The sequence below is a fragment of the Ostrea edulis genome, chromosome 1 (genome assembly GCF_947568905.1).
Source record: "Ostrea edulis chromosome 1, xbOstEdul1.1, whole genome shotgun sequence".
Classification (NCBI taxonomy): Eukaryota; Metazoa; Mollusca; class Bivalvia; order Ostreida; family Ostreidae; genus Ostrea; species Ostrea edulis.
In genome coordinates, this window is record NC_079164.1 from 47,583,196 (window position 1) to 47,601,367 (window position 18,172).

Sequence of the window (18,172 nt, forward strand, 5' to 3'; positions counted from 1 at the left end):
TTTTCTCAAACTAGGAAATTTTACAACACAAAACGTGTTTTTCTCAACCTACTAGATTTGACCCTTTGAAATAATGATTGTAAAGTAAATATTGTCTACATTGTCTTGTTGTACATTCTATATTATTCCTGTTACATGCATATGTAACTAATGAGCACAAGATAATTACATCATGTTTGATTCATGTAATGATAACATTGAATTTATTGAAATTCTTCAACCATATGTAAAGATGATATTATGCTCATAGTTTGCACATTTAATGATATTATACAATTATTGCTGTTTTTGAGGTCAATACGATGATTTAGACACCTGAGGAGTACAATATTCACCGATCCCGAAGGGCGAGGTGATTATTGTACTTTGAAGGTGGCTAAATCATTGTATTGACTTAAAAAACAGCAATAATTGTTTATTATATGATTAAATGATTAAAAAACAAACCTCGCCATTTTTCTAGTGTTTATATACGTCTGCTGAAATCTTAGCCGAACCCAGTGAGAAACGCGGAATTTCATTGGACGGCAAAAATAAGCATAATCGATCGCGTCAAATTGGAAGTTCCCGACCTATTTTTGGTCCTATGTGGAGAAAATAATTCCTTATGTTCACCTGGAAGGTCACGTGCAGGTAAACATAACGTAGTATGATTTCTACATTGTTGGATCTCAGCCAATTAGAGAGCTAGGAATTATTCAATCATATAATAATATGAATTGTTATGATACCGTATATCAAGTGATTTTACCTGCTGGAAATGTTGGCAGATGGGAAAAATTTGCTAAAAATAAAAGCTCCAAAATTTCTATTCATATAAATGATACACTAGTCAAGTGAAATTGTGCCCAAGAAATAAAGTGCTCAGATTTCAAACTACTTTTTTAAGAAAATTAAATATTCCCAATGCTAAAATTACCCAATATGATGGTATTTAGTAGACAATATATATACATGTATATGATTGTATCATGCATTTTAAAAATATATTTGATTATATGCTGCTTTTAGAGTAACTGTGTTTGTGATACAGAAAACAGAGGTACTTTTAATGTTGAACTAGAGTAACTGTTTGTGATACAGAAAGCAGAGGTATTGAGGGGCGTGGTGACAGACTTGGAGGACCAGCTTAAAGATTACGAGACGCTGATTGAAGAGTATGAAAAACAGCAGGCGGACTGGGAGGACATCAAGTAAGACCTAATGTTGTGTTTAAGTCAGTTTGTATTTTTTTCCCCAAGATATTGCAAATCACTTAGATTTTTTTTTGGCCATATTAATATCATCAGCAAGACATGACGTTCATAAGCAATCAAGTTTTCATCTCAAAAGTATACCAGTATATGGGGAATTTTTCATGAGAATCTTATTTTCGTATCTATTCAACGTCAGATTTATGAGAAAATGAAGTTTTCATGAATATAAAATGATTCTCAGTACTCTGTTGTAAGATTTGAAAAGGTCACCGCTTCCATTGTAGGAAGTGAATTCACACCATCAGAAAAGACAACCAATCGATTTGAATAATATATGCTTTCAGGATTGATGAATGTCTAAACATTGGTTACCATAGAATTCATATCAATGTGTTCTAACATAGAGCGAAGCACGCCACTGCGTTTCATTAGTTTTAACCTGGCTGGAGGTTCTCTGTGTGAATTCCACAGTTTTAGAGCCCTTTTATGTGAGACTACACTTCCATCTGATATTGGCAGACCATAAACTGAGAATAGACTTAAAAGTTTAAATTTCGAATCTAACCAAAATTTGAATTGATTTTCATAAACAAATAAAATTTTCAGTATATGTTTGCATTAAATGTCTTTTATAAACCAGCAGTTTTTTTTAAACATCTGTGCTAGATAAATCTTAAGATATCACTTATCAAAATTTTGACCTAAATCTATTCTCAGTTTTAAGGTAGCGAGACCTTGTCTTTGCACAAACAGTGAGGGGAATTTCTCGAAGTGACCAAAAAATTCTCATTCATTGTACAGACTGGATATCCACATTTTGCCCACAGTCGATCTATAGCGCTCACTGTTTTTACTAATACATGGTAACTCTCATTTTTTATGTTCTTGTATAACAGGAAGAAGTTTGAGTCTGCAGTAGACGAAAGAGAATTGGAGATTGAGGGAACAAGTCAAAAGATCCAGGAACTTCAACATGCCAAGTAAGAGTTAGTTGTGTTAAAGAACAAGACTTGTGTACCGAATTAATCTTGAGAACTATATACATTTAGATAATGTTTGTTTAATGTAGACAAAATGCAAGTGAAAAGCTGAATCAAACAAAGAAGGAATCTCAGGCTGAGAGAGCATCCCTTAAATCTGAAATAGAGGCTCTGAAGATGAAGGAGTGGGAATCCAGGAAAGAAATAGACACATGGAGGACACAGGTAACAGGTTTAAGGTGGAAGGAACAGACAATGAGTTTGCCTTATAGAGGTACAAATCATACACTGTAGGTTTATAGGGAGGGCACATCTGATAGGTTTATAGGGAGGGCACATCTGATAGGTTTATAGGGAGGGCACATTTCATGAGTTTACATGGTGGGCACATCTCATGGGTGTCATAGGTTTACAAGGAGGGCACATTTGATGGATTTACATGAAGGGCACACCTCATGGGTTTATATGGAAGGCACAACTCATGGGTTTACATGTATATGGAGGGCACAACTCATGGGTTTATATGGAGGGCACAACTCATGGGAGTATGCTAAAAATTCTTACATACAGTCTCTTCTCTAAGTAAACTTTATTAAAATTTGATATACAAACGTATTTCTTTTATTAATGATTTAGATTGTGAATGCACCCTATGGTATAGATCTTTTTCTCTGGAATTTTTATACATCCACTGACCTTAATGTATATTCAAATGGTGACTTTGGTATAGGTGAAAGAGCTGGAGAATAATGTGTCCAAATGTCAGGCCATGCTGAAGTCCCAGGTCAAAAACATGGACGCTGACAGTGAAGAAAAGAACAGGCTAAAGGAGGAGGTTAGACTTCCCACAAGTTTACACATCACCGTCCACTGAACACATCCAGTCAGAGCTACCACAACCTACAAGTTTACACATCACCGTCCACTGAACACATCCAATCAGAGCTACCACAACCTACAAGTTTACACATCACCGTCCACTGAACACATCCAATCAGAGCTACCACAACCTACAAGTTTACACATCACAGTCTAATGAACACATCCAAACAGAGCTCCCACAACCTACAAGTTTACACATCACAGTCTACTAAACACATCCAAACAGAGCTCCCACAACCTAGAAGTTTACACATCACAGTCCACTGAACACTTCAAATCAGAGCTCCCACAACCTACAAGTTTACACATCACAGTCCACTGAACACAACAAATCAGAGCTCCCACAACCTATAAGTTTACACATCACAGTCTACTAAACACATCCAAACAGAGCTCCCACAACCTACAAGTTTACGCATCACAGTCCACTGAACGAATATAATCTTAGCTCCCATAACCTACAAGTTTACACTTCACAGTCCAATAAACACATTAATCCAGAACTCTCACAACCTACAAGTTTACACTTACTTGAACAACTTACAAGTTTACACTTTTCTGAACAGTACTGAGTCATTCCTTCTACAAAAGTTATCACTCTAAAACTCCCATGACCCAATTCCATTTATCACTAACAAATTATGTAGTCTTCAGAACACACTCAACTTTACTATGAGAATATTGCAAGTTAAATAAAGGGTTAAAGTCTTGAACTGTTCATCTGCATGAATCTTTCGGCTTGAAATGCTCTAAAGGTAGTTTTAAAAGAAATCTTTCATTCAGCATTAACTACAGTTCAGTTTTTGTAGTAATTTAGTGTTTTTTTATCATTGTAATGGAGTTGCAGGGGATCTATTAGTGATGCATGTGAGTGAGTGCGTAACACTGATGTGTAAGTAAGTTTGATGCTTTGCGGTGCTCTTGTTTGCTTTATGTTCAAATGCTCCCATTAAAAACTCTTCATTCCTACATTGAATTGACTGAGAAACGGTTCATTTTTCTAGATGGCCTAATACTTGAAACCAACTTTTATTTCCAACAGCTTTATTTCACGATTTACCAGTCCTGAACTTGTTCATAGTGACTAATTTTTCGTGACCGACATTATTTTAAAACGTGCAAGAAAAATTAATGGACTGGTTCGTGGCAGCCCTATATTCCTCAAGGAATCAAAAGGCATAAATCAAGTCAAGTCGTGGCAAGAAATATTTGTGATGATGAGGTTCTCACAAAAATCCTTAAAATAAATTACGCTTATAGTATCAAATAAAGTGATATTTGGTATTTACAGATATCCAGCAAGATAACAGAAATCCAGGATCTGAGATCTAAGAACCTGAAGCTGAAGCAAAGTCTGGGGGAGGCTATGGATAAGTTTGAGATGATCTTTGGAGAAAAAGTGGACCTAGAGAATTTTGCTGAGGCACTACAGGTCAGGATTCCAACTGCATACCGTGTAATATTATATGTGTAGCCACTTTTTAACCCCTTGTATTTAGCTTATAAATGGATAGCTGCAATGGTGAAGGGTCTTGCTTTGCTTTCAATATTTCAATAATTGAAGATGTCTCAGGAAGCCTCAATTTGGAGTTGAACTATGCGAATTTTAGATATTTTCTCTGACTGTGAGGAAAGTTACGTGACTTGTAGATATCTTCTCTGACATGTAGGAAAGCTTTTCGACTTGCAGATATTTTTTCTGACATGTAGGAACGCATCTCGACTTGCAGATATTTTCTCTGATATGTAGGAAAGCTACTTGACTTTTAGATAACTTCTCGACGTTGAGGAAAGCTGCTCAACTTTAAGATGTCGTCTCTGGACATTGAGAAAAGCTATGAATTGGTTTTGCTGACTTTTTACTGTCATTTTAAAGGGTTTACACTTTTTGGAGAAGTACAAATTTGAGAGCATGATTGGTCAGCAGATGAAGTTAATAGATTATCTTCACGCTCTGTACGAAGAGAACAACAGCAAAAAGAAAAAGGTAGACCTCTGCAGCTGTCATCTACACACTGCCAGCTGACACCACTGTTGTTTGTAGTTCTAGTTTCTGCATGGTTTCAGTTGCTTCACAATTTTTTTCTCTCTTTTCTATGTCTGACAGATGGATTACCCAAAAGCTATTTCTTCATGCTTGTTAATGATTCTTTTCATTTCTTTTTTTAGCATGTAGTTTGTAGGTTAAAAGCAAATGTGATTAAGTTTGATATTATACAATGAAAACTTCCTAATCTGACACCTGTGCAGCTTGTTTCACTGGGGATTCCGACCCTTATTTTCATTCTCATAGTCTTATTTACATTGTTTTTTAACATTGTTAATTTGGACATACTGTATTCTGACAAATGTTTATGAGTGTCGGATTAGACAGGTTGCACTGTACTTGCATAATTAACATTTTTTAACAGCAAAGTAGAAAGTAACAAGAACAGCTTTTTATAGTTCAATGTCATTCATATTTACATATATAAGTATAATACTTACTAATACCAAACTTCACTGCTATAAATTTCTTGTTTTAAAGTTAAATGACTGAAGACAAATTTTATGCTTTTTTCCAAGAAAGTAGGAAGTTTACTGATTTTCATGAAAGAAAATGCGAAGAAAATGGATACTGCTTGCCAACTGGCCAATTTTTATAAGCATGCATATGCAATCTTATTTCTCTCATGTGTAATTTGTTTAAATTGCTTGCATTAACTCAAATGTTTTTCATTATTTCTTCCATTAACCATTTGTCAATTAGAGACCCTAAATACAATATTGCATGAAATTCTGTATATGTTTGTAAGACAATTTCATTTGTGATTAAGTTAGAGATTTCTTTGGATTAGATAGTGTATGTTTGTCATTTACAGACAGCAAAGAAAGGCAGAAAATCATTCAACTTTGGTAAGGTACATTTCCCAGCAATGGAGGACTTGCAAAATTCTCTGGAACTGGAACGGAAGAGGAATGTAAAACTGACAGAACAGATGGACAAAATGAGACAGGAAAATTACAGCCAAGCTCAGGAGTGTAAGTTGATCGACAAGCAAGTGGCAATATAAAAATTGTGCATGTAACTGACAATTGAATTTCTTACATGATATACATTTTTTTGTTTCATTTTAGTACTGCAGTTAAAAGGACCATTAAAAGAAAAGGTAGATACCACGCTCACTCCCCATGAAAAAGCAGCAGTGGCTTGTAGAACACCACTGAAGAGTGTTCCTAGTGCCATTCTAACCCCCCGGGCCCAGCGGTACAACATGGATACCCAGGAGATTCATCCCCTTAGGATGCATCATAACATCCCCCACCGGTTTGTCACTGGGCTCAACACCCGTGCCACAAAGTGTGGTGTGTGCCTAGGGAGTGTACCATTTGTCAAGAAGGCTTCTAAATGTCAGGGTAAGGATTTATATAGACCTCCAAATGTCAGGGTAAGGATTTATATAGACCTCCAAATGTCAGGATAAGGGTTTATATAGACCTTCAAATGTCAGAATAAGGGTTTATGTAGACCTCCAAATGTCAGGGTAAGGATTTATATAGACCTCCAAATGTCAGGGTAAGGGTTTATGTAGACCTCCAAATGTCAGGGTAAGGATAAGAGTTTATGTAGACCTCCATATGTCAGAATAAGGGTTTATGTAGACCTCCAAATGTCAGGGTAAGGATTTATATAGACCTCCAAATGTCAGGGTAAGGGTTTATGTAGACCTCCAAATGTCAGGGTAAGGGTTTATGTAGACCTCTAAATGACAGGGTAAGGATTTATATAGACCTCCAAATGTCAGGGTAAGAGTTTATGTAGACCTCCAAATGTCAGGATAAGGGTTTATGTAGACTTCCAAATGTCAGGGTAAGGGTTTATAGAGACCTCCAAATGTCAGGGTAAAGGTTTATGTAGACCTCCAAATGTCAGGGTAAGAGTTGATGTAGACCTCCAAATGTCAGGGTAAGGATAAGAGTTTATGTAGACCTCCATATGTCAGGGTAAGAGTTGATGTAGACCTCCAAATGTCTGGGTAAGGATTTATATAGACCTCCAAATGTCAGGGTAAGGGTTTATGTAGACCTCCAAATGTCAGGGTAAGGGTTTATGTAGACCTCTAAATGACAGGGTAAGGATTGATATACACTGTAGACTTCCAAATGTCAGAATAAGGATTTCATATGCCCGTCGAAGATGGGAGGCAAAAAGATCTGCTTTGTAATCAATAACCGAAGTACTGGATTTTTAGATCTTCTTTTGGTTGCTTTTGAAATATTTTTAAATCACCCATTTTATGGTGATGCATTATTCATTGTTTTAGTAGTGTAAAGATGCAGTTATTACGAATCCTTCACAGACGGGAGAAAATGCACTATATCAAATGAAAACTCTTCATTCTTTCTGAAACTGAATGAATTGAAATCTAAATATGTGATTTCACAGTAGGTGATTTACTGATGTAATTCAGTGTGTACTGTTTCCCCGTTTAGCCTGCCTGATGACGTGTCACACCCGATGTACGTCTGCTGCCCCGTCCACTTGTGGACTTCCCACCGACTACATCCACTACTTCACCACCATAATGAGTAAAATCGAGCGGACGAGTAAAAAGTTCACACTGGAGGACACCAATCAAATCAAAATCAAAGGATGGCTCAAGGTGCCCAGGTTAGTGTCGTGTTAGGTTAGGTCTCGATGAAATATATCATAACAGGAGTAATTAGCATAGATTATGTATCTGTTACCAGGAGTAATTAGCATAGGTTATATATATCTGTTATAATGGAATTTGTTTGAATTATAGGACAGGAAAGCCTGGCTGGGAGAAGAGGTGGTGCAGTCTAGAGAACAATATCTTGTTGATGTATAGGGAGGAATCGGATGCTAACCCCATCGACACATTTGACCTGAATCCTGCGGAAACCGATGTGACTGTTCACAGTGCTATCAGCAGTGCTGAGCTCCCAAACACTGCCAGCACCGATCTACCATACGTCCTGAAACTGGAACATGAACCACTTACCACATGCTGGCCTCGAAGGTTTGGATATTATTATCATTGTCATAGGATTTTTGTTGTTTTTATTGTAGATTGTGTACCATGCTATTCAACCACTTGAACTAACTTCATTGCTTGTTTATTTTGCTGAATGATAGAGAGTTGTATCTGATGGCCGTCACATTCCCGGACAAACAGAAGTGGGTTGCCTCCTTTGAAGCAGCCATTAAAAGTCTTCAAAGAGTTGATGCCACATTCAAAAGAACAGTAAGCTCTGACTGTGTGTTTAGCATGAGGCAATTTGTGATACAATTCAAGTGGTACATTTGATGATATGAGTTTTCTTCATTTATCAGAGATTACAAGAATTCCGTATACTGGAGCTCAAGGGTGACAGAAGACTAGAACTAAACTGTACTTTGATTGTTTCTAATCATGTAAGTAATCACAAAATTTTCAACATCTTTGCTCTGGATGCAGAATCAATGAAAGGGATGTTTCTTCTAATATTTTTTTTTCTTGTAATGGAGCTGTTATGTGTTTTATATACATACAATACAGATGTTGCTGCTAGGAGCTGATGAAGGTCTATTTGCTGTCAACATTCACAAGGGTCAGCATACCTTGGTGACCAAGCTGACCGGTCTGAAGAGCATTCATCACATGGTGTATGCCTCAGGACTAGGCTGGGTAATTTGCATCACAGGCAAGTAAAACTACAATTTTTTACTCTGTTTACACATGTAGATATGAGCATTTTGTGCAATCTTTGATTTTGCTTTATTGTGGATGAAATTTTGTACTTCAAAACTGTTACCAAGCTTGAATTCTAATTTATGATGATATACATGTACGTGTGTTTGTATTAGGTCAGGACCGCCATGTGGTATATATTCACCGAGAGGCCATCAAAGCAAGGCTGAGCCAGGCAACCACTGACGAGACAGAACACGTGCCCAGCGACAAAATTCCCTCCCTGGTGGGCTGTACTGTGCTGGAAGTCGCGCGCGTGTACGAGAGCCTCTATCTGGTGACCGGGTTCGATGACAGAATCACAGTGTTGAAGTACAACACTGAGCTCAAAGAATTCTGTATAAGAAAGGTTAGTGAAGAGCCATGTGTTGTGTAGACTTAGAACTTAAAATACATAAGAAACAATTAAGTGAAGTGAATGCTGTTGTTTGTTGTTCAGGAGCTGAAGATTCAGGAACCATGTAGCTGTATTTGTCTGGCCGATGACTTTGCTATTGTGGGAACTGAGAAATTCTACAAGTTTAGTCTGGAGCATCCCTCATTGACAGGTTAGAGTGATACCCACATACAGTTTATTGAGTAACAGTCTATTTCAATGAAGTAATCAAAATTATCGAATGCATATTTTAGAAGATTTAAAATTTTCATGTATTGTGTATTTACAACACAGCCTGTACATGTAATGTATGATAAGCTGTGTTTTGACTTTTCCAGAGTTTGTGGACAAAAAGGATAACTCCCTGGCTTTTGCTGCCTTTGGAGCTGCCATCCACAACAGCTTCCCTTTGGCTGTTGTCAATGTCACACCAGAGGGACTCCCAATGGAATTCTTACTTTGTTTCCATGGTAATGTTTAGTTACATTATAAGCATGCCTCTGAAATATAACCCGATCAGTGCTGCTGTCTATGTGAAGGACGTTATGTTATCAGTCGTGTTGTTTGTATATGAGTATGAGTTAGTCAGTGCCGACAAGATTTCAGAACAACTGTATCAGAATTATGGGTTTTTTTTTCTGATTTTTCGAAAAATAGGTTTGACGGATGGCAAGGGTGATAAAAGTTGCAATCTGGATGAGACTTGCATTAAAGCAAAGCCAGCATGTAGCCCATTGGGAACTTTGGCTGAAGTTTGCATTCTCTAAATACTTGTATTCCTGCTGTATTGCATTATAAGAATAAAAACATTTTGTTTTCTGTAGAGTATGGATTCTTTGTGGACTGTCATGGAAAAAGAAGCAGACCAAAAGATATGAAGTGGAGCTGCCTTCCGCTAGCATTTGGTAAGACCTTGGACATTCATGTTCCACCATGTTCTGTTGATGTTTGTATCTTACAACACATTTAGTATATACATGTATACTCTACAAGTACATTTACTTGTCTTTTTTTCAGCCTATAGTGAACCATATCTGTTTGTTGTGTATTTCAACAGTATTCAAGCCATAACCATTCCTGCCAATAAAATGCATACAAGGTAGAGTAAATTCCTAAACTTCACTGGCATATTCTGATTTATAAATTCTACCAATTCTGAATGTGTGCTTGCTGAATGGAGCATATAAAGTACATGTATAATAAATAAATAACATTTCTCAATGAACATGACATAATGAACTGCAATTGCTTTGCTGGCATATTCCATGATGCAGGTAATGGAAAATAGGCAAGCATTGCAACTGCAGTTCATATGTTCACTGAAAAATGTTATACTTTTATGTATGTTTACATTAGTAACAGTACTGCCATGATGTTATCCAGAGCATTTGGTATGTTTACATTTAGCAGTAGCATATGATTAGAGCTGCACAATGATATTGATATTGCGGTTCGTGGACAGAAAATATATTGCGATATGTTCTTCGCTCTCCGGATGACTTTCCGGAGAGTTATTGTCATGACCCCAATGTTGGCTTCACACTTTTAAGGAAAAAACTTTAACCTTGGCTATGTTTTGAACCAAGGAGGATTGTGTTTGGGTATTTCACATATAGATGCCTCATGAAGAGAACTTTGTTTTGGTACCAAGACTTTTGACCTAGTAACCTTGGACTTTGACCTACTTTTCAAAAACTTTAACCTGGGCTATATATTTTGAACCAAGGAGGTAGAGTTTTGATATTTCACATATAGATGTCTCATCAAGAGACCTTTGTTTTGATACCAAGACTCTTGACCTAGTGACCTTGAGCTTCAAAAACTTAACCTAGGTTGTATCTTTTGAACCAAGGGGAATAGGGTTTGATATTTTACATATAGATGTCTCGTGAAGAGACATTTGCTTAGGTACCAAGACTTTTGACCTAGTGATCTTTACTGTGGACTTTGACCTACTTTGTAAAAAAAAATTAACCTGGTCTATATCTTTTGAACGAAGGGAAATAAGATTTTGATATTTCATGTATAGATGATTCATGAAGAGACCTTTGTTGTGGTACCAAGACTTGTGACCTTGGACTTTCACCTACTTTTTAAAAAATTTAACCATGGGCTGTAACTTTTTTGAACCAGTAGGGATAGGGCTTTGATATTTTACATATAGATGCCTCATGAAGAGACCTTTGTTTTAGTAGAAGAGATTTGACCTTTGCCTTGAACTTTGATCTACTGAACCAAGAGTGATATGACCTTGATGTTTCAAATATACATGCCTCATTAGAAGACATTTCTATTGTTACCAGAACTGTTGACCTTGGACTTTGACCTACTTTTCAAAAACATTAACCTTGGCTATATCTTGAACCAAGGGGATACAGATTTTATATTTCATATTTAGATGCCTCATGACCAGACCTTTGATATGGTATTAAACTTTTAACCTAGTAACCTTGGACTTTGACCTATTTTTCAAAACTTAAACCTTTTGAATGATAGGTTAGGCCACATAAAATTGAAATTACGGTTCTCAGGCCCGCGCGCATCTGTTTTGAGGTGCCCGCATTGCAAATTTTATTGCATTTTTAATAAAATAAAAAGTAGGTAATGCGGCGACGTATCCGGAAAAAAAAATTCCGCATTCAATTTTTCAAAACTTCCGCATTATTCGGAGCTCCTCCTGTCTCAGTATACAAATAGCTGTATTTAGCAGAGAATACCGAATACCGGAAATCTTCGTTTGTCGTGCGCAATAAAGACTTCCGATGTATAACAACGTGGTTGCAGCATTATTTTGAGAATGTCTATTGTGTCAATAAGTATTCGACAAGGAGCAGTGTTCATTCTACCATGGACAATTATAGAGGGATATTCGGAGGGATGTACCTTCCTAGATCTTTATGAGGGTGTGAAAGCAATGAAGTTCGATTTGGGAAGCTGGACGTTTCCTGAGAAATTAAAAAATGCCGCTGTCTCCGTTAGTGTCGGTAAGAACAAGAACGAATTAGACTCTGCAATCATTACAAATAAAGTATCGTCAACGATACCTGTTTTCGGCCACTTTGTGAGATATACGGTGTGTGAAACCAAGCCCGCCGATGTTTCTGCACATTTCGACAATGATAGTGCCGATGATCATAATAATAATGCCAAGGATTGTCAAGAACCGGGAAGAGCCACCAGAAATATCAACGACGTGTTGGTTTTTAACGCACGTAAACTTTGCCTTCCAGAGCCATTCTCTGAAGATGCCAAAATTACAAACAATAAGCGAATTGTTTACAACAAAATTTTATATTTGTTGGGAAACGCAGGCTTGGGTTTTACACCAATGACAATAGATGAAGGTAAAGATTTCATAAATGCTTTAACTAACTGTATTTGGACAATAGACCCATTTGTTGATACCCTCAGAGATCGGTGTTTTGCTCTTCCAGTTCTTTTTGAAAATCTGTTTGGTTACAATGTACCCGAAAACCATAAACATAAGAGGGGTGAGTTGAGTCAATCAACCAGAGGAGGATCCCGTCAGAGCACCTCGTATCAGTGCTCTGTTGGAGAAAGTATTTGTTAAATCGAATTTATCATGCACTTCTCCTGTTGAGGTACCCTATTACAGTTCTGGTGTATTTCCTCCAATTTGCTACCACTGTGGGGCACAAGACACAGATACTGAAGAGGGACAATATCCTATGTGTCCAGATTGTGTGGTTTCTAAGTTACAGCCTCCATTGAAAAGGAAAAATGTTCAGAGCTTGAGAGCAAAAAAGCAGAAAAAATGAAGGGAAAAAACACTATGCAACTTAACTGTAGTACATATGCTTTATTATTTTGACCACACAAGACAATTTGTTAAGATAGCATGTGTTAAATTTGTTTCATATGTATAGTGACGGTACAATAAAGAATTTGCTTGATGTTATATGTTTTATGTCAAGTTGGCAAATAAAAAAAAGCCTCCCTCATCTGTTTTGGTACGAATAAAAAGAAAAAAAAAAAGCCTCCCTCCCTCATCTGTTTTTGAGAAAATTGGCCTGAGAACCAGAGAATTAATTTTATGTGGCCTTAAGTAGAGTCATGCTTCCCTGCGAGCTATGTTGTCTTCTGACAACTCTTGTTTCAGATCCGATATACTGACAAAATGCTCGGGCTCTGAATAAAATTACGAGCTCGGGATTCATAGAATTAAATCGCTTTATGTACCATGGGCATTGTCTTGATGATGGCTTTTGTATATTTCATGGATAAGAAAAAGAAATCTATGATTTATTCACTATAGTCAATTCTACTCAAAACTGCTTAAATTGTACATTGCCAACACATGCAAGTGCGCATAATTCTTCAGTTTTGAGGGATTTAAAGTGAAACCATACACCATATGAAAAAAAAACCAACCCAAAAACAAGTGATGGAGATGTACATGTACTGTAAACTTGAAGAAATTCTTAATTCAAAACAAACCTAAAGAGGGGCTATAGTGATAATGAAATCAACCAAAACCATACAAGTTGGACTTGATAACTATAATTGAGCCACACCTTTATCAGATAAACCCTGGAATTCAAGAAAGAAAACAAATATATAGGGACAATCTTTAAAAATCTTCTTCTCAAGAACCACTGAGCCACAAAAGCTGAGATTTATATGAAAGCTTTCTGATATAGTGCAGATTCAGATTTGTTAAAATCATGGTCCCCGGGGGTCGGATCGGGCCACAATAGGGGATCAAAGTTTTACATACAAATATATAGGGAAAATCTTTTTCTCAAGAACCACTAAGCCAGAAAAGCTGATATTTACATGAAAGCTTTCTGACATAATGTAGATTCAAATTTGTTAAAATCCTGGCCCCGGGGGTCGAATGGGGCCACAATAGGGGATCAAAGTTTTACATACAAATATATAGGGAAAATCTTCTTGGCCAATGAAGTTCACATTTACATGAAAGCTTTCTGACATAGTGGAGATTCAAGTTTGCAAAAACCATGGCCTCCAGGGGTAGGTTTGGGGCCATAATAGGGACTACGGTTTTACATGCAAATATATATGGAAAGTCTTCTGATATGGACCAAGGTGAGCGATGTGGCCCATGGGCCTCTTGTTTCATGTTAAGAGGTACAAGGAGAATGTTGAATTTTCTTATTGTATAACTATGCTCAAACTTCCAGATTTTGGAAGTTATTGTTCTTTTGAAATTCCACAATATTCAAATTAGTTCCTTTTTTACACTTGGCATCAATAAAACCTATTGAATAATATTTTCCCCAAAAATTTTATTCTTTGTAATAAATACAAAAAATAACTGAAATGATTTTTGCTAAATTCTTTTAAATTTTCTAAATCAATGTTTTAAGATTTTAAATACATTGGAAATATTAATTTCCTACTGTATTGGTAACTGATATCCTACTTGTACGCAAGATAAGGCAATTGCAGTCATAGACAAAGAATTGCATCTAAAGTCTCATAGATAATTTAAACATATTTTATTGAGAAACTCAACAGGATTGGGCAACAGGCAGAGCCTATATAGTCCCTCTCCCTATCTCATAGATGCAATGGCTAGGTGTGGAGTTCCATAGTGGAGAGAAACAATTGATATGTAAATTTAAAGGTATATGTACCGTATTTTGTTAGATGTTAAAAACCAGACCAAAATTTGGTCAGTATGATCAACTATGAAAAATAATACAATTTGGCAATTTCAACAAATTATAAACGAGTATTAAAGGAGTGCTGGTCTACTCAATGTAAGGAGAAAACAATTTTCTAGTGCATATTTATGAAATATTGACATTTACAGTGGCTGTGTGCAAGCGCACAAGAAAAACACTATTAGAAACAACATGGAAGTTACAGCATATAGTTGTACTGAATGGAGATTTCATGTTAAACATAAAATTTAACTCCCCTTCCACTGCTCAAAGTGATTCTTTCTACCCTGTTTTCTGTCTGACTGTCTATATTGCTAAATGTGTCCAGTCAACAGGCTGCAGGCCACACATGCTTTTACATTGCCTTGTAGTTGTTTGCTTTTGAAATTCTGCGTGCAACGTCAGGTGATCATAAATATTTTGAAATAGGGCGTTCCTATCCGACTCGTAGAATACATAATTAATAGGAAATTAGCTTGATTACTTTTTAATCCAACTGAGTTAAATTGCATAAAGTGTATAACTTTTTTAGCTTGATATAAAATACATGCTTTCTATTCGTATGGTATGGTGACTGAATTGAAAGTCTTCTGTGGCAAGGAAACCATTCTGTATTGAAATGTTTGCATGTTTACAGAGGAAAGCAGACTTCTCTAGATATCTACTGCCCACGCTTGCTTGGGAATTCCATGAAGACTGGAGGAGTATATGTGTCGACAAACACAGGGAATAGTACACAGATGATGTGTCTGCAAGGCAATGACGGCATCAGTGACAAAGAGAACAAGGCCAGGTATGTGTACACGGGGATCAATGACAAAAACAGAAAGAGATGTGTACACGGGGATCAATGACAAAAAGAGGTATTTGTACACGGGGATCAATGACAAAAACAAAAAAGATGTGTACACAGAGATCAATGACAAAAAGAGATATGTGTACACAGGGATCAATGACAAAAACAAAAATACAGAAAATGGTATGTATACACAGGGATCAATGACAAAAACAGAAAGAGGTATTAAATATGGATATGGGAGTAATGGTGCTAAACATGCTAACGACATTGGGATCAATATTCCATCCAATATTCTTTCTTCGGACTTAATATAACTATTTCATTCAGCTTATGTTTTGATTATTAGCCCTTTTTCATTTTTTATGTGGCAAAAAACTTTAACCTTAGTCATATCTTTTACACCATAAAAAGTAGAGCTTTCATATTTGGTATGTGTATTTCTTGTGGCAAGACCTTTCCATTGACACCAAAATATTTGATCTTTGACCTGGTTCCACTTTGTTGTAATCCAGAGGCATCAGTGTTTCACAAAGACATCTTGTATTTTGTTTTGTAGTAAATCAGAGAGACAAAAGAAGTTTGTCAGCCCAAAGAGAGGGATTATGAAAAACTCTCAGCGCCAAGACTCCCTGACATCCATCAGTAGTAACTCCAGCACTGGATCTACGTTCTCCATGTACAGTGCATGCAGCGGGAATTCAGAGTTGTAGTGGTTGTCATAGTAATCTATACTGTGTAAACATGGCATCATCCGACTGCTTCAAGGGACCAGATCGATGAGTCTGTCCATTCTACAGAGCTTGACAATAAACTCATTCTTGGTTCCGTGATCAGTACCACACAGGATCCTAAGCTGCTGTGCCATACCTTTTGAGTGATGGACATCATAGAACAAGCATGTACATAGAGTTTGTAATGTGACAGACAGCTCACACTGGGATAACGAAATCAATTATAACAGATTATTACTGGGAAATAGTCTGTTTAGGCTATTTCTTTGTCTCTTATAAGACCAGAGGAGTGACAATAGTACATGTGTGTTTTAACTTCAAGTACCATACTTGTAAAATATGTAAATAGACGAAATCTTAATCAATTGTGTTCAATGATCATGTAAAAATAATTTATTTTTATTTTGCCAGTTCAGGTAATGTGCAATCATTTGTTGGTTTGTTTTGTGGGTTGTTGTTTTTTTTTTTTTTTTTTTTAGATACCCAGTAGTTTAAAAAACCCGGGAAAATTGAAGTAAACTTTTCAGATCAGAGTTAGTTGTTTGTATTCACATGTACACTGTATAAATCATTAGGCCAACATTACTTAATATTAAGAGCCATGACTTTAACAAAGGGGATATAATTTAGATTTTGAATATAGTGGAAATTTATGATGTCACTGGAATTAATTTCCTTGTAGAAATTTTACTTCCATTAGACAGAGACTGTCACATGATGGAGATTCATTGTATCGATTCACAGGCACTGAGGCACTGATGAAGCCATTACTGAAGTCATATGAAGGTTTTATACACGAGTCTTATTACAGGCTGCATTATGGTATAGCCTTTCCCATCTGTCGGCTAGTTTTTTTTTTATGTCTTTCTGGGGGGGGGGGGGGGGGGGGGGGGGGGGGGGGGAGGAGGTCTCAAACCAAAAATAGATTACTATAGTCTTCGTCTAGAATTCTCTGGCTATAAAAAATTAAGTCTGGATCATATCTTTTAAACTGTTAGGCCTAGGACTACCAAAGCTGATCAGCTGATGCATCTTTTGGGGGGGGGGGGGGGGGGGGGGGTTCATGAACCAAACAAAAGTAGGTCACTGTGGCCTCTTACTGGAATTATACGCCTATACATATACAAACTGTGTCTGGAATTGTGAGGCCTAGGGCCATCAAACTTAGTTGATGCATTTTGGGGGAAGTGTATGCCATGACCCAAAAGTAGGTCACCGTGGCCTCAATTTGGAATTGCAATTGATAGTATCATAGCTTCTGACTTCAAGCATGCATCATGTACATTTGGTTTCAGACAGACATATTAGGTTCTCGCAATGGCTTGTGATACACCTTATTTCTTCTATACAGTAAAGTGACTGAATTGAGCTTTGTGACCCATAGTTTTGTTTGTATTATATTTCAAATGTGTTTGCTTTTGATATTTTTCAAACTTTATGATAGCCATTTCCCCATGAATTTGTTGCAGTTCTGAACATTGCACTCATGAATCTTGAAAAAAATGTAGTATGTATATTTTAACAGCTGGGAATAAAAGTAAAATGTAAATTAGTAGTTTATAAAAAATGACTTTCACATTGGAAAATACATGAGGGTATGAAGTTTGTCTGCATGAAGTGTTGCAGTTCATACCTTCATGTATTTTCAAAAATGAAATTTATTTCTTTAGTGTACATTCAAATAGTAAGACTTGTAGAGAAAATAAGTTTATTGTTATGTATTGATATACAGTACATATCTGACCAAATCAGGGTTGTTTGTAATAACCAATAAAGAATGTGATGTAAAACTTGAATCTTGAGTTTGATATTTCTTTCCCCT

At 36.6% G+C, this 18,172-nt stretch overlaps 1 protein-coding gene across 3 annotated transcripts in view; it reads left to right on the forward strand.

Annotated features, from left to right (window-relative positions):
• The window catches only part of LOC125652047 (citron Rho-interacting kinase-like), a 46,468-nt gene extending 28,322 nt beyond the window's left edge, over nt 1–18,146 (forward strand). For 2 of the 3 annotated variants that reach the window (XM_056152637.1, XM_056152640.1), the window contains exons 25-44: nt 1,084–1,193; nt 2,093–2,176; nt 2,266–2,401; nt 2,907–3,011; nt 4,350–4,490; nt 4,935–5,045; nt 5,920–6,079; nt 6,176–6,454; nt 7,532–7,709; nt 7,846–8,082; nt 8,199–8,307; nt 8,397–8,477; nt 8,602–8,746; nt 8,910–9,142; nt 9,233–9,341; nt 9,508–9,639; nt 9,994–10,074; nt 10,187–10,268; nt 15,458–15,613; nt 16,176–18,146. In XM_056152637.1, the coding sequence (XP_056008612.1) occupies nt 1,084–1,193; nt 2,093–2,176; nt 2,266–2,401; nt 2,907–3,011; nt 4,350–4,490; nt 4,935–5,045; nt 5,920–6,079; nt 6,176–6,454; nt 7,532–7,709; nt 7,846–8,082; nt 8,199–8,307; nt 8,397–8,477; nt 8,602–8,746; nt 8,910–9,142; nt 9,233–9,341; nt 9,508–9,639; nt 9,994–10,074; nt 10,187–10,268; nt 15,458–15,613; nt 16,176–16,329 (2,823 nt within the window). In that variant the 3' untranslated portion in view covers nt 16,330–18,146. The remainder of the gene's footprint in view (nt 1–1,083; nt 1,194–2,092; nt 2,177–2,265; nt 2,402–2,906; nt 3,012–4,349; nt 4,491–4,934; nt 5,046–5,919; nt 6,080–6,175; nt 6,455–7,531; nt 7,710–7,845; nt 8,083–8,198; nt 8,308–8,396; nt 8,478–8,601; nt 8,747–8,909; nt 9,143–9,232; nt 9,342–9,507; nt 9,640–9,993; nt 10,075–10,186; nt 10,269–15,457; nt 15,614–16,175) is intronic. The other variant, XM_048880962.2, reaches the window with a different exon arrangement.
• Nucleotides 18,147–18,172: the final 26 nt, after the last annotated feature.